This window comes from Carettochelys insculpta, chromosome 2 (assembly GCF_033958435.1).
Source record: "Carettochelys insculpta isolate YL-2023 chromosome 2, ASM3395843v1, whole genome shotgun sequence".
Lineage (NCBI taxonomy): Eukaryota > Metazoa > Chordata > Testudines > Carettochelyidae > Carettochelys > Carettochelys insculpta.
This window is the reverse complement of record NC_134138.1, coordinates 77,786,007-77,799,879: the sequence shown is the minus strand read 5'-3', so window position 1 is coordinate 77,799,879 and position 13,873 is coordinate 77,786,007. Positions and strand designations below refer to the sequence as shown.

General features: G+C 47.5%; 1 protein-coding gene across 1 annotated transcript in view; it reads right to left on the bottom strand.

The window, feature by feature from the left end:
• The window catches only part of PXDNL (peroxidasin like), a 66,152-nt gene extending 54,502 nt beyond the window's left edge, over nucleotides 1–11,650 (bottom strand). Inside the window, 7 exon segments of the mRNA XM_074985447.1 lie at nucleotides 10,241–10,360; nucleotides 10,398–10,598; nucleotides 10,600–10,629; nucleotides 10,631–11,002; nucleotides 11,004–11,182; nucleotides 11,185–11,323; nucleotides 11,325–11,650. Of these exon segments, the coding sequence (XP_074841548.1) occupies nucleotides 10,241–10,360; nucleotides 10,398–10,598; nucleotides 10,600–10,629; nucleotides 10,631–11,002; nucleotides 11,004–11,182; nucleotides 11,185–11,323; nucleotides 11,325–11,396 (1,113 nt within the window). The 5' untranslated portion in view covers nucleotides 11,397–11,650.
• Between the last annotated feature and the right edge of the window lie 2,223 nt (nucleotides 11,651–13,873).

Genomic DNA, 13,873 nt, shown 5'->3' with positions numbered 1-13,873 from the left:
GTGACCCTGTCTGCAGCTGTGCCTGGCATCCCTATTTCGATGTGTGCTACTTTGAAGTGTAGACGTTCCCTCGCTGTGCCTATTTCGATGTTGGGCTGAGCAACGTCGAAGTTGAACATCGACGTTGCCGGCCCTGGAGGACGTGTAGACGTTATTCATCGAAATAGCCTATTTCGATGTCGCAACATCCAAATAAGCTATTTCGATGTTGGCTGCACGTGTAGACGTAGCCTAAGTCGAAGCAGCCTGTTTCAAAGTAATGACATTGAAATAGGCTATTTCAACGCGTATCATCCACACATCCTCCGGGGCTGGTGTCATCAATGTTCAGTGTCAAAGTAGCAACGAGGAACATCAAAAGGGGCTGCCCTGGGTGGAAAATCAGAGCGTCTACACTCATAAGCACCCCCTTTCAAAATAAGGAGCCAGGAAAGCCCGTGGATGGGGTCACTGGCTGGACTAACCCTTCTGGGGAAACAGCAAGCTGCTCCTTTAAAGGGCCCCTCCCAGACACCCCTGGCCTGCACAGCATGAGGTCTTCAGAGTGCTAGCTACACTCTCACAGACCAAGTCACAGCAGCCATGGACCCCCAGCAGCAGCAGCACCTGGAAGCCTTCCAGGCTGTCACCCAGGGAGCAAGTGCCCTGCTAGCTGCTACACAGAAAGCCACTCAGCATCTTCTGGCAGGAAAGCCCTCCCTGGGGGCAGACGGGGATGCCCCTGACCAACAGGCTCCCCTGTTCCCTCCCCCCTCTGCTGGGTGCTCCACCACTTCTGGAGCGACCTCACCTGCTCAGAGTGGTGGGAGCACCTGGTCTTGGGGGAGTGGGATGATGACATGTGGCTGTGGAACTTCTGCATGCACCGGCAGACCTTCCTGGAGCTCTGCCAGTGGCTCACCGTCACACTGAGGCATCAGGACACCCAGATGCGGTGCACCCTCCCCGTGGAGAAGAGGATCACAACAGCTGTCTGGAAGCTGGCCACTCCAGACAGCTACATCTTTGTTGGCTATCAGTTTCGAGTGGGAAAGGCCATGGTTGGGGCTATCGTCATGTAGGTAAGGAGGCCAGGGCATGCACCCACAGGTGGGTGGGGGGCTGGGGAAGTGGGCCCGTGTGTGCGGCCCGGGGAGGGAGGAGGTCTAGAGATGGAGATACTGGGTGTGGGCCTGAGGAGGGAGGGGCTGGATGGGTGGGTGCCACAGAGGGGGGTGCCGAGGAGGATGATACATGGGGGGCAGGGGGCACCCTACACACACTGATGGGTGCTCATGCCTCCTTCCCACAGGTGGTCTGTGTGCTCAATGCCATGCTGCTCCAGCGGGTGGTCTGAGTCAGGGTCCTGGATGCAGCTGTTGCAGGATTCACTGCCATGGGGGTCCCAAACTGCTTTGGGGCCCTAGGCGGGACCCATCTCCCCATCCACGCCCTGGATCACAGCCGGGGAATGATACATAAACCGAAGGGGCTACCACTCAGTGGTTCTGCAGGCCATGGTGGACAGCCGGGGCTGCTTCCAGGATGTGTGTGTGGGCTGGCCTGGCTGTACCCACAACACCAGTGTGTTCTGGAACTTGGGACTGTGCCGCCAGTTGAAGGCAGTGACCTACACCTCCAAGAGAGATCTCTTTCTGGGGGATACCACTGTGCCCCTCTGCCTCATGGCACATGTGGTGTGGCCACTCCAGCACCGACTCATGCGCCCATACACTGGCCACCTCAATGCCAGCCAGAAGCAGTTCAATGGCTTCCTGAACCATGCCTGCCTGGTGGTGGAGAGGACCTTCAGCCACTTGAAGGGCTGGTGGCAGTGCCTCCTCACACACCTGGATGTCAGTCTCCAGAACATTCTCCAGGTTGTGGGTACATTCTGCATGTTCCACAACATTGTTGACAGCAAGAGGGAGACCTTCATCTAGTGGTGGGGGGTCAACGATGGCATGGCTTCCCCCCGCCAGCCACTGCACCCAGCCGCCAAGCTCACCAGCAGTGGGTATGGATCTGAGAGGCCCTGTGGGACCATTTTGATCAAGGGGCCCACTGAGCACCTCCCTGGCCAGCACTGGTGGGCCTCCCACACACCACCCCCTCACCTGCACACCATCCCCACAACAGGCACATGTCTCACTTGATTTTTTGAAAAAATGAAACTGTGAATTATTGATTACATGCTAATTGTGTAGTGTGGATTGTGAACAGCAAGCTGGAACTCTTTACATGGGGGGGACAACAATATACAAATGAGGGGACAGCTATATACATGAGGGCACCAGCAGACGTCTCGGACATCAGACCATCACTCTGGGGTGGGGTGGGTGGGAGTGACCCCCGAATAGTTTGGGTCACGGGACCCCTTTGTGTGCAGTCCCTGATGTGGCAGGCTAGGAGCCAGGAGGAGCGGCAGGTAGGGCTGGGATGATTGCCCCAGACAGTCTTCAGCCCCAGCAGGCTCCAGTCCTGGGGGGCTGGCAGGCAGCATGGCAGACAGGTTGGCCCGTGGAGCAGCAGATGGGTCAGTGGGTGGGGCAGCAGGGAGACTGGTGGGGGGGACAGTGGGGGTGGGAGCTGTGCCACGGCATCCCGCAATGATGCAGCTATGTCCCGAAACATCACCCATAAAGTCCTGCTCTGCTGCCCAGTGACAGGTAGACTTCTCCTGGTCATACTGGAGCCTCTCCTCAGCCACCTCCACCTGCAGACACAGAGTCTCCAGGAACTGGGGATAAACAGCAGCTGTCCCCTTGTTCTGATGGGGATGTGACTGTCCTGGCACTGGTGGTGCCCCAGGGTGCTGGCAGTCCCTGGCCTCCAACGGGCTCTCCAGGACAATGGATGGCACATGCCTTTCTGGGACTTCTGATGGTGCGGCTGCAGAAATAGTGAGGGAGGGAGAAGGAAGGCCATTAGTACAGTGCCCTGGCCCATGGCCCGCACTCCCCACCCTCCTTTGGGTGCCGAGTCCCCATCCCCCTTTCCCCATCCCTGGGCATGGTGTCCCTGTGGGTTGCCTCATTGTGTGGTCAGTGCCCCCTACCTCCGGGTTAGGGCACAGCACTGTCCATAGAAGAGGGTGCTGATGGGCGCTGATGGTCATGCTGCCATCCCAGTGCTGTGCTGTGACCGGGCCATTGCAGGCTGGAGTCTGCTGGGAGTGTGGGGGTCTGCTGTGGCCCAGGGGTGTGTGCCCTGTGGGGTAGGTTCCTGAAGGTCCACTGCCACGGCGAGGGGATGCCCATCAGCCAGATGCCCGGTGGGAGCATTGCTGGACCCCTCCTCGGCGGTCATGAGGGCTGGGTCCTCCTGTGGGCCCTGGGGTGCGGGGCTGGCCTATGGGCTGGACTACAGCTCTGGACATGATCCAGAGTGTGGGTAGGTTGACCTTGGGCAGCCAGGCCCTTAGCCAGCCAGACAAATGCTTCTGCATTCTGTCGCTTGCTCCCCATTACTTGGAAAACCTCCTCCTCTCCCCAGAGCCCCAGTAGGTCTCCAAGGTCACCATCTGTCCAGAAGGGGTCCTGCCTCTTCTTGGACTCCCCGTCTGGCTGCCTGGGCACCCTGGATCCCCTCGGCGGGGGAGCCCTGTGTGCACTCTGAGGGCTGGCTGGCTGCCATGGGCATCAGATGGGTGAATCAGGGCCTCTGGAGGGCATGCAGGGCTAGCACGTGTGTATGCTGCTGGCAGCATGCTCTCAGCTTCCTGTCACAGGAAATCTGGGTCCGTGGTGCTTTAAGGGCTGCTGCCCATGGTGATCATAGAGCCCTGCAGGGGCTGGGCAGCACATCTCAACCTCTCAGCTGCTTGTCGCCATGGAAGACCCCTCTATTTCAAAGTAGAGGAAGAAGATCGTCTACACACGCCCTACGTCCATATTTAACTGCGAAGTAGGGCACTATTCCCATCTTCTGATAGGAATAGCGATTTCAACATCTCACTGCCTAACATCGATTTCAAATTTGAAGTCGTGAGTGGCATGCGTAGACACGATGTGGTATTTCGAAGTTGTGCCAGCTACTTAGAAGTAGCCGGCTAGTGGAGATGCAGCCAATAAGTAAAAGAATCTACATTTTTCAGACATGTTATTTTAGTAAAGAAAACTTTAGTTCTGGTATATTTTGAGATTTGTATACATAGGCACTTCTAGGTGGCTCCTTGTGTGCAGCAGAGACTCAGAGAAGCCCCTCTTGTTGCCCGAAGACAAGGGTCTCCCTTTACCGAGCCATTCTCTTCACAGGCCAGGCTGAATTTGGGGTGGAGCAGGTCCCTCGCCACTGTTCTGTTCTGTTCTGTTCTGGTGGGAGGGTGGATAAGGAAAGCAACAGAGTGTGGTCAGCTGAGAGATGGAGGAAGAGCTACTAGATGAAAGGAGTGTGAGAATGACAATTTTTCTTTTGAAAAAATCTTGTTGTGCAAGCCAAAACTATGACTGGGTTAAAAAAATACACCTTGACGTGTTCATGCATTATAGGTCCATCAATGGCGATTAGGATGGGCAGGCATAATGTCCCTTTGCCTCTGTTATACACTTGGAATAGACAACAGGAGATGGACCACTTGATTGCTACCTTTTTTTTTTTTCATTCCCTCTGGGGCATCTAGCATTGGACCCTATCAAAAGGCAGGATACTGGGCTAGATGGACCTTGAGTCTGATCCAGTTTGGCTAGTTTTATGCCTTAATCAGATGGTTGAACTGATTCAAACTCATTAGCACTGAGACTTGAGATTGTAATATTAGGTCAAATGTCTCCATGGGAAAAACAAAAGAGAGCACAGAAAAAGAAATGAACAAGTTGTCAACAGACATGTAAAGTTTCTTGGCCAAGATTGAAGTACTGGGTATGTGCCTGAAGTGAATGAGATCTGCTAAGTGTGCAGCACTTCTAAAATGTCAGACATACTTATTTATGGATTCAAAGCCTCACTTTAGGAATCTCTTTTTCAGAATATTGGCACAAGAGACTACTTAATGGATAAACTAATGTTCATTGTACATAGTCTGAAGTATAATTATGAAGTAATAGAAACACAAACATGAATATAAATGCAAGTCAGAAATAACATTATCTTAAGCAAAAGTTGGGTAGGGAATAAAATAAAAATGATTAAGGAGGAAGAAAAAAAACAACAAATTTCATAGGGGATAAATGTGTACAAATTTGCAAATACCTTTCTGGCAGCAGGTGTGCCAGGGGAGATGTAAAAAACATATTGCCTTCTAAACTGAGAGCAGTTCCTCATGCAAATTTAATGGACTTTCATATAAATGTTTCTGCATGTGAGATTGTGAAAGTGAAAAATTAACAGATCTGATTATAAACGTGAGCTGTAATGAAAGCCCCAATTCTGAGCACTGAAATATGGGGAAGGGAGTGATATGAAAGTGTGCACCTGATTTTTGCAGCCAAGGATCCTGCTCTCTTTAAAAAATCCACATAGAATGGAACTGTTGTTGTACGTTGACCACCATTGCTCTTAGCAGATTCTCAGATGATTTAATCTCCTTCAATCTTTACTGGAAAAGGTGATTGTGGCTCTCTCATCTTGCTTAGCAATCTGCAATAGTAGGATTCTGAAACTTGCAATCACTGTCTTCATGTTTTAGCTTCCTGATTCTAGCTATGCAACATGAGTATTTACCTTTTATATTTTGGTTTTTACCTTCCCAGTGTGTTCTGATAACTACACTCATTTCATTTGGATTATGTTCCAAGCACTCATCATTTTTCTAGTTTCTGGTTATAGAATCATAGAATTATAGGGCTGGAGTGGACCTCAGGAGGTCATCTAGTCCAGCCCCCTGCCTATAAACCCCACCTAAATCATCCCAGGCATGACTATGGCAAGCCAGGACTTAAAGACTTCTAGGAATAGAGTTTCCACCACATCTCTTGGTATCGCACTCCAATCCTTCACCACCCTCCTGGTGAAGTAGTTTTTCCTAATTTCCAACCTGCACTTCTCCCTCTGTAACTTCAGACCATTACTCCTTGTTCTGTCATCTGTTACCACTGAGAACAAGTCTCACACCCTCCTCTTTAGAGCCCCCTTTCAGAAAGTTGAAGACAGCTATCAAATCACCTCTCAGTCCTCTCTTCTGCAAACTAAATAAGCCCACATCTCTCAGCCTTTCCTCACAGGTCATATGTTCCAGATGTCTAATCATTTTCGTTGCCCTCCTCTGAACCTTCTCCAATGTGTCCACATCCTTTCTATCCTGGGGGTGTGGGGTAGAACCGGATGCAATGCTCCAGATGAGGCCTCACCAGACTCAAGTAGTGGGGAATAATAACTTCTCTAGATCTGATGGCAGTGCTTCTCCTAACGTAGCTCAACATGCCATTAGCCTTCTTGGCTACAAGGGCACCTGTTGATTCATATCCAGCCTCTGATCCACTGTAACCCCCAAGTCCTTTTCTGTTGCACTGCTACTTAGGTAGTCAGCCCCAGCCTGTAACAGTGTGTGGGATTCTTCTGTCCCAAGTGCAGGACTCTGCACTTGTACTTGTTGAACCTCATCAAATTTCTTTTGGTCCAGTCCTCCAATTTGTCTAGGTCACTCTGGACCCTATCCCTGTCCTCCAATGCATCTACCTGACCTCTAGCTTAGTATCATCTGCAAATTTTCTGAGGGTGCAATCCCTCCTCTCATCCAGGTCATTAATAAAGATGTTGAACCGTACTGGCCCTAGAACCAATCCTAGGGGCACTCCACTTGAAACTGACCACCAACCAGACATTGAGCCACTGACTACTATCTGTTGGGCCCATCTGTCATGCCAGTTTTCTCTTCATCTTACAGTCCATGTATCCAATCCACATTTCCTTAACATATGGGCAAGAATATTGTGGAAGACTGTATCAAAAGATATATCACATCCATTGAATCCTCCATGTCCACAGAGCCAGTTACCTCATCACAGAAGCTAATCAGATTGGTCAGACACAACTTGCCTTGGTGAATCCATGTTGACTACTCTTGCTCACTTTCCCCTCTTCCAAGTGTTCCAAAATGGATTACTTGAGGATTTCCTCCATGATTTTTCTGGGGACTGAGGTGAGGCTGACCAGTCTATGGTTCCCTGAATTGTCCTTTCCTTTTTTTAAAGATGGGCCCTACATTTGCCTTTCTCTAATCATCCGGGGCGTCTCCCGATGTCTGCACATTTTCAAAGATAGTGGCCAAATGCTCTGCAATGACATCTGCCAACTCCCTCAGTATCCTTGGATGCCTTAATTCTGGACCCATGGATATGTGTGCATCTAGCATTTCTAAATAGCTCTTAACCCATTCTTTCCCCACAAGGGCTGCCCACCTCCTTCACACAGCATTGTCTTGTGCTGTAGTCGAGGAGCTGACCTTGTCTGTGAAGACTGAGGCAAAAAAAGCATTGAGTACTTCAGCCTTTCCCACATCATCTGCCACTAGGTTACCTCCCTCATCCAGTAATAGCTCCAAACCCTCCCTGATAACCCTCTTTTTGTTAACATACATGTAGGACTCTTCTTCTTGCCCTTCACATTCCTTGCTAGCTGCAGTTCCATCTGTGCTTTCGCTTTCCTGATTACCCCCCAGCATGCTCCAGTCATATATTTATACTCCTCCTTTCTCATCTGTCCAGGTTTCCACTTCTTATACGCATCCTTCTTGAGTTTAAGCTCACCAAGGGTTTCCCTTGTAAGCCAAGCTGGTTGCTTACCATATTTGCTTTTCTTATTGCGCATTGGGATTGTTTGTTCCTGTGCCTCTCATAAGACATCTTGAAAATACTGAGAGTTCTCCTGAGCTCCTTTCCCCTTCATATCAGCTTCCCAGGGGATCCTGCCCATCACTTCTCTCAGGAAGTCGAAGTCTGCTCTTCTGAAATCAAGGATCTGTATTTTACTGCTCAACTTTCTTCCTTTTGTCAGAATCCTCAAATCTACCACCTCAGTCACTGAAGGAAAGATTTCTGTGCCTATGGTCCTACACATTGGAATGAAAAGCTTATAGGAAAATGCAAACCAAATGCCATATCTGTATTAAATTTAAGTTGATGGCAATACATCAGAAGCATGTGTGAGATAAACCATGTGCAGTGCTCGAATGGAGCATTAGGTGAAGAGCAGAGAGGCAGCTTTGTTCATCTTCAATGTACATACAGTAACTAGAAGTAAGTGTTCAGGCAACATCATCCACAGAAAAGGCACAGAAATCAGGAGGAGAAAAAACCACAGCAGGATTCCATAGTAGAAGGGAGAATGGAGGAGGAGACACCTAAAACACACTGAAAGAATGATTAGAGAAGAAGGAGAAGCAATAGAAGACTGTGTCAAAACAAGCAACCAAGGAAAAGATGCTGAGAAAGAGGATATCGTCAGTACTCTCAGATCCAGATTTAAAAAAAAAAAAAGCGGGGGGGGGGTAGCTGAGGGTGGAGTATGGGTCTCTACATCTCTACATTAGGTCAAGAAAAGCTTATTAGAAATCTATAGGCAGCTCTGGTGGAGTGGAAAGGGTGGAAGCCAGATGGGGGTGTGGGAGAGGCAAAGAGTCCAAGATCGAAATAATGGAAGGGAACTCAGATAAAGAGCTATAAATGGCTCTTCTAGGCTACGTCTACACGTGAAGCCTACATTGAAATAGCTTATTTCGATGTAGCAACATCGAAATAGGCTATTTTGATGAATAACGTCTACACGTCCTCCAGGGCTGGCAACGTCGATGTTCAACTTCCATGTTGCGCGGCACCACATCGAAATAGGCGCTGCGAGGGAACGTCTACACGCCAAAGTAGGACACATCGAAATAAGGGTGCCAGGCACAGCTGCAGACAGGGTCACAGGGCGGACTCAACAGCAAGCCACTCCCTTAAAGGGCCCCTCCCAGACACAGTTGCACTAAACAACACAAGATACACAGAGCCGACAACGGGTTGCAGACCCTGTGCCTGCAGCATGGATCCCCAGCTGCCACAGCAGCAGCCAGAAGCCCTGGGCTAAGGGCTGCTGCCCACGGTGACCATAGAGCCCCGCAGGGGCTGGAGAGAGAGCATCTCTCAACCCCCCAGCTGATGGCCGCCATGGAGGACCCCGCAATTTCAACGTTGCGGGACGCGGATCGTCTACACGGTCCCTACTTCGACATTGAAAGTCGAAGTAGGGCGCTATTCCGATCCCCTCATGAGGTTAGGGACTTCGACGTCTCGTCGCCTAACGTCGAAGTTAACTTCGAAATAGCGCCCGCCGCGTGTAGCCGCGACGGGCGCTATTTCGAAGTTAGTGCCGCTACTTCGAAGTAACGTGCACGTGTAGACACAGCTCTAATGTGTTTGGACATGAAAGGAAAGAAACAGATGGAGAGATAGATGGAGCTGAGGGTGATAAATCTTACCATGCTTGTAGGAAAGAGGCCAGAGGACAACAGCAGGTTAATTAAAAGGGGAAAGGAAAGCTTAAAAGTGAGGGTAAGATAATTCAGCTGGGAGATGAAAGGGATCAAAAAGGAAGGCAGAGCAACTGAGAAGAGCAGGCAGAAAAGGTCAGTTCTAGTTACTGGGAAGAAAATGTTCTGAAAAGTCCGAGGGAAGAGTAGAGAGAGGGAGTTATAGATCTGGAAGGAGAGTGATATCATCAATCCTGTTTGAAAAAGTGGGTAGGAAATTACTTGGAAAAGGAGAAGTATATGAGTGGGATTTCAAGAGGGAGTTTGCAGTTCAACAATTTTAAAACCATTTAGAAACAGACTTGCTATGGCTTTTGATGAAACATTCAGGTACACTATTAACTGCCATGTGCCACACATAGTGGCTAATGTACACTGCAGCAATCTTGTGAAAGAAGTTTTTCTAGAATATCTCTTCCAAAAAAAAATGTATTTCCCAAGAGTGCATACACACAAAAAAAGCAGATTGAAAGACTGATCTGCTCTTTTGACAGAGAGCACCCACACAGGCCCCGCTCTTTTGAAAGAATGGGACAAGAATCAAAAAATTTGGCACCATGAGGACTGCTCTTTCAAAAAAGAGAGGCCCGCAGAGCATCCACACATGCTTTTTTTTTTTTTTTAAAAAAAAAAGCTTCCGAAAGTAGGTGCTCTTCCTGATCCATGAGTGGAAGATGACTTCTGAAAGAGAACCACGTTCTTTTGATGTCAGATCGAAGGTGTGCATTTTGTGTGTGGATTGGCCTGATTTTCCAAAAGAACTTGCTAGTGTAGATGTGGCCAGGAAGTGTATTTTCACTACTTCCCCTTTTTCACATTTTCTCGAATCTTTATATCTTTAATCTCATTGTGGAGATCTTCAGACTTCTGAACTAAGGTTAAACGACAAAAAACCCTGAAGTCAACACACGCAGGAATCCCATGGTCACAGCCTTTCTCTGGGTATTTGTAGCTGCCAGATCTGGGGCTCCACATGTGCCATGGAGAAGAGCTTCATCATCAGCTGCAGGTTCAAAAGCTGAGAAGACACTCTTATTTTACCAGTAACACCAAAAAGAGCACACAGCATTGGATCAATGCCACCTTCCTGGACTATCCAGAATGGTGAAAAGAAAACTTTGTGGAGTGGAAGGGGGGCTTCTGGGATTTCTCCAAAGGTCTTATTCAAGTTATAAAATAATTGGATTGATCAGTGTGTGACAAAAACCTAAAAGCAGCAGTTGCAAAGGCATTAATAATCCTGGCATTCACATTGGTGTCACAGCCTTTCTAGTCACCCGTCATCTTCAAGCCATGGTCCCAAAGGATCTTGAGGAGCCAGTGGCTATAGGTAATATGCTGCATTTCTGCACCAACAATCTTTCTGGCTTCACCGTAAACAGTATGTCCAACCCAGTGAGGATTCATTTTCAATAGTGCCCTTGCTATGCTGTTATGTTCATGGAACCGCAAAGTGTACATGGCTGTGAGGCCCAGCTGCTCATTGGCTTTGGTGGTTTCCTGCAAGGAAGCCTGGTATAGAGCTTTCATTTCATATCTTGTGCATTCAGTTGGGGGACCTGTAGCAAATGGTAAAAAAAAGCTTTCCAGAAGATGGGACAAGGAGGCCTTCCTTGAGGAAAGCATGATGATTTGTATTATCCCTCAATAATGCTGTTTCCCTAAAACAGCTTGCAGAAACATTAGAAGAATTGATATGTGATGTTAGATGATCTATCTTCTCTCTGGCAAACACTGAAGTCATTATTAAAGAAGTCATCCACTACCACAAACTGGGCATGAGTGAACAAAGAATGTGCATGTAGAATTTTTCACTCAGGGATCATTCTGAGGAATGCTGATGGAGAAACAAGGTGGATCATTAGCACACACTGAGCTACATACCTGTCCAACAGAAAAAATGAGATATACTCAGTGCGGGCATTCCGTGATCCAAATCATGGTCTAAAAACTGGCTCCACTGCATGAGCATGTGAGTGTACCTATCATCAGAAGCTATGACCTCTGTACCAATGACTTCTGATGAGATAGCTTTGGTAATGGAAGAGTGTAGCTGTTACACAAAGGATCATGACCAACACTTCAGGTCAGTTAAAGCCATTTTCAAACACGGGTTTAAGGATCCACTTAAAAGCAATCAAAGAAACACCTCACAATGGGTACTGTAGGCTGTCACATTTTTCCTTTGTAGATTCTGTACTTTTAGTGGAAACAGATGGCAGAGCAGTTTGGGAAATGTTTCTGAGTGGTATGTTGAGAGAGATTGGTAATCAGACTGAGACAGTATGGGAAAACCAGGTCACTGTAGTAAAACTCTGAAACATAACATTTGAAGCAATTAATTGACCCATATAAAAGAGAAATGTAAGAATCCATTTGTGATTCTTAAGTTCAATGATAATAATGGCATTTATCCCTGGATAAACCTCCTTTATCATAAAGTGTTTGTGATATAGACCTTATTGAATTTCTTATAGACTCTGGTTCTGCTCCTGCTGCTGGATTAGTTAATGGCAAATGTACCATTGATTAAACAGGATCATGAAGAAAAGCTGAAGTGATAGCAACAACAGCTAAAGTGGGAGGTGATATGAATACCAGAGAGGGCTAAAATGTAATTACTATCCAGGAACTCAAAATATAAGTTTGAAATATGGGCAGGTAACAACCGATATTTAAAATGGAAAATGTAAGTCAATTTACCTAGAAGATGAGGGAGGAGGGAGAGAAGTCTTGTCAATAGGAGGCAGATATTTGGAAGGCAGTAATACTGAAAGAGGGCTAAGACTGACAGTGAAAATTAAATTTGAGCTAGTAATGCAATATTTATTTTAATTTTTAAAGCACAGACAATGTCACAGACCAAGGAGGTAATAATCACTGATAAAAACCAGTCCTATAATATAGCATTCGATTCTTGAACCTCAATGAAAGAAAGTTTTAGAAAAACTGGAGAAAATTCAGAAAAGAACTGACTATTTAAAGAGCTGAAGGGACTGATTCATGAAAAAAAGATTAAAAGAAATATAACAGCTTGGCCAAACAAAAGCTAAGGGGAATATTAGAACTGTCTACAAGTATTTGGAAGATAGAAACATCAAAGAAAAAAATGTGCCAGGGGATGAGAGTAAACTAATAGGAGGAAATGGAGAAAAGAAGCATGTATGCTATATATTAGAAAGCTGTTTCAAAATATGATGGATGACAATTTGTCATTTAAACTTAAGCTAGATAAAGCACTGGAAAGTATCCTGTAGGAATGTATCGAGGAGTAGCATGGATTAGACTACTGGTAGAAATGTTTATATCCTCACCATCTCTAATTTCTACAGTTCGATAAATCACACAAAGGCTACGTCTACACGTGCACCCAACTTCGAAATAGCTTATTTCGATGTTGCGACATCGAAATAGGCTATTTCGATGAATAACGTCTACACGTCCTCCAGGGCTGGCAACGTCGATGTTCAACTTCGACGTTGCTCAGCCCAACATCGAAATAGGCACAGCAAGGGAACGTCTACACGCCAAAGTAGCACACATCGAAATAAGGGAGCCAGGCACAGCTGCAGACAGGGTCACGGGGCGGACTCAACAGCAAGTCGCTCCCTTAAAGGGCCCCTCCCAGACACACTTTCATTAAACAGTGCAAGATACACAGAGCCAACAACTAGTTGCAGACCCTGTATATGCAGCACGGACCCCCAGCTGCAGCAGCAGCAGCCAGAAGCCCTGGGCTAAGGGCTGCTGCCCACGGTGACCACAGAGCCCCGCAAGGGCTGGAGAGAGAGTATCTCTCAACCCCCCAGCTGATGGCCGCCATGGAGGACCCCGCTATTTCGATGTTGCGGGACGCGGATCGTCTACACGTCCCTACTTCGATGTTGAACGTCGAAGTAGGGCGCTATTCCCATCCGCTCATGGGGTTAGCGACTTCGACGTCTCGCCGCCTAACGTCGATTTCAACTTCGAAATAGCGCCCAACACGTGTAGACGTGACGGGCGCTATTTCGAAGTTGGTGCCGCTACTTCGAAGTAGCGTGCACGTGTAGACGCAGCCAAAGTAACCTGCAGAAATTGGAATGTTCTTTCAGTTATTTATAAAATTTTCACAAGTGAAAACAGTACTCTAGAGCTCTTGTGTACATTTTGATTGCAGCTTATATGATGGGGTACCTGCACCCTGCACTGAGTGTGAGAATATTAACCCTGCACTAAGAGCTGAGAAAGCCATGCCCTTTCTGCTCTGCTGAGAATTCTCCAAGGCTATAACTACACTAGAGGGTTTTTTTTGAGAAAATCCCAGTTTTCTTGACAAAATTCACAGAGCATCCACAATAAAAATGCATTCTGTCAACATACTGTTGACAGAACTTGGCATTTCATTGGCAGCCTTCTATCTCTCCCCCATGAGACAGAATGCCTTTCTCAACAAAATCTGTCAACCAA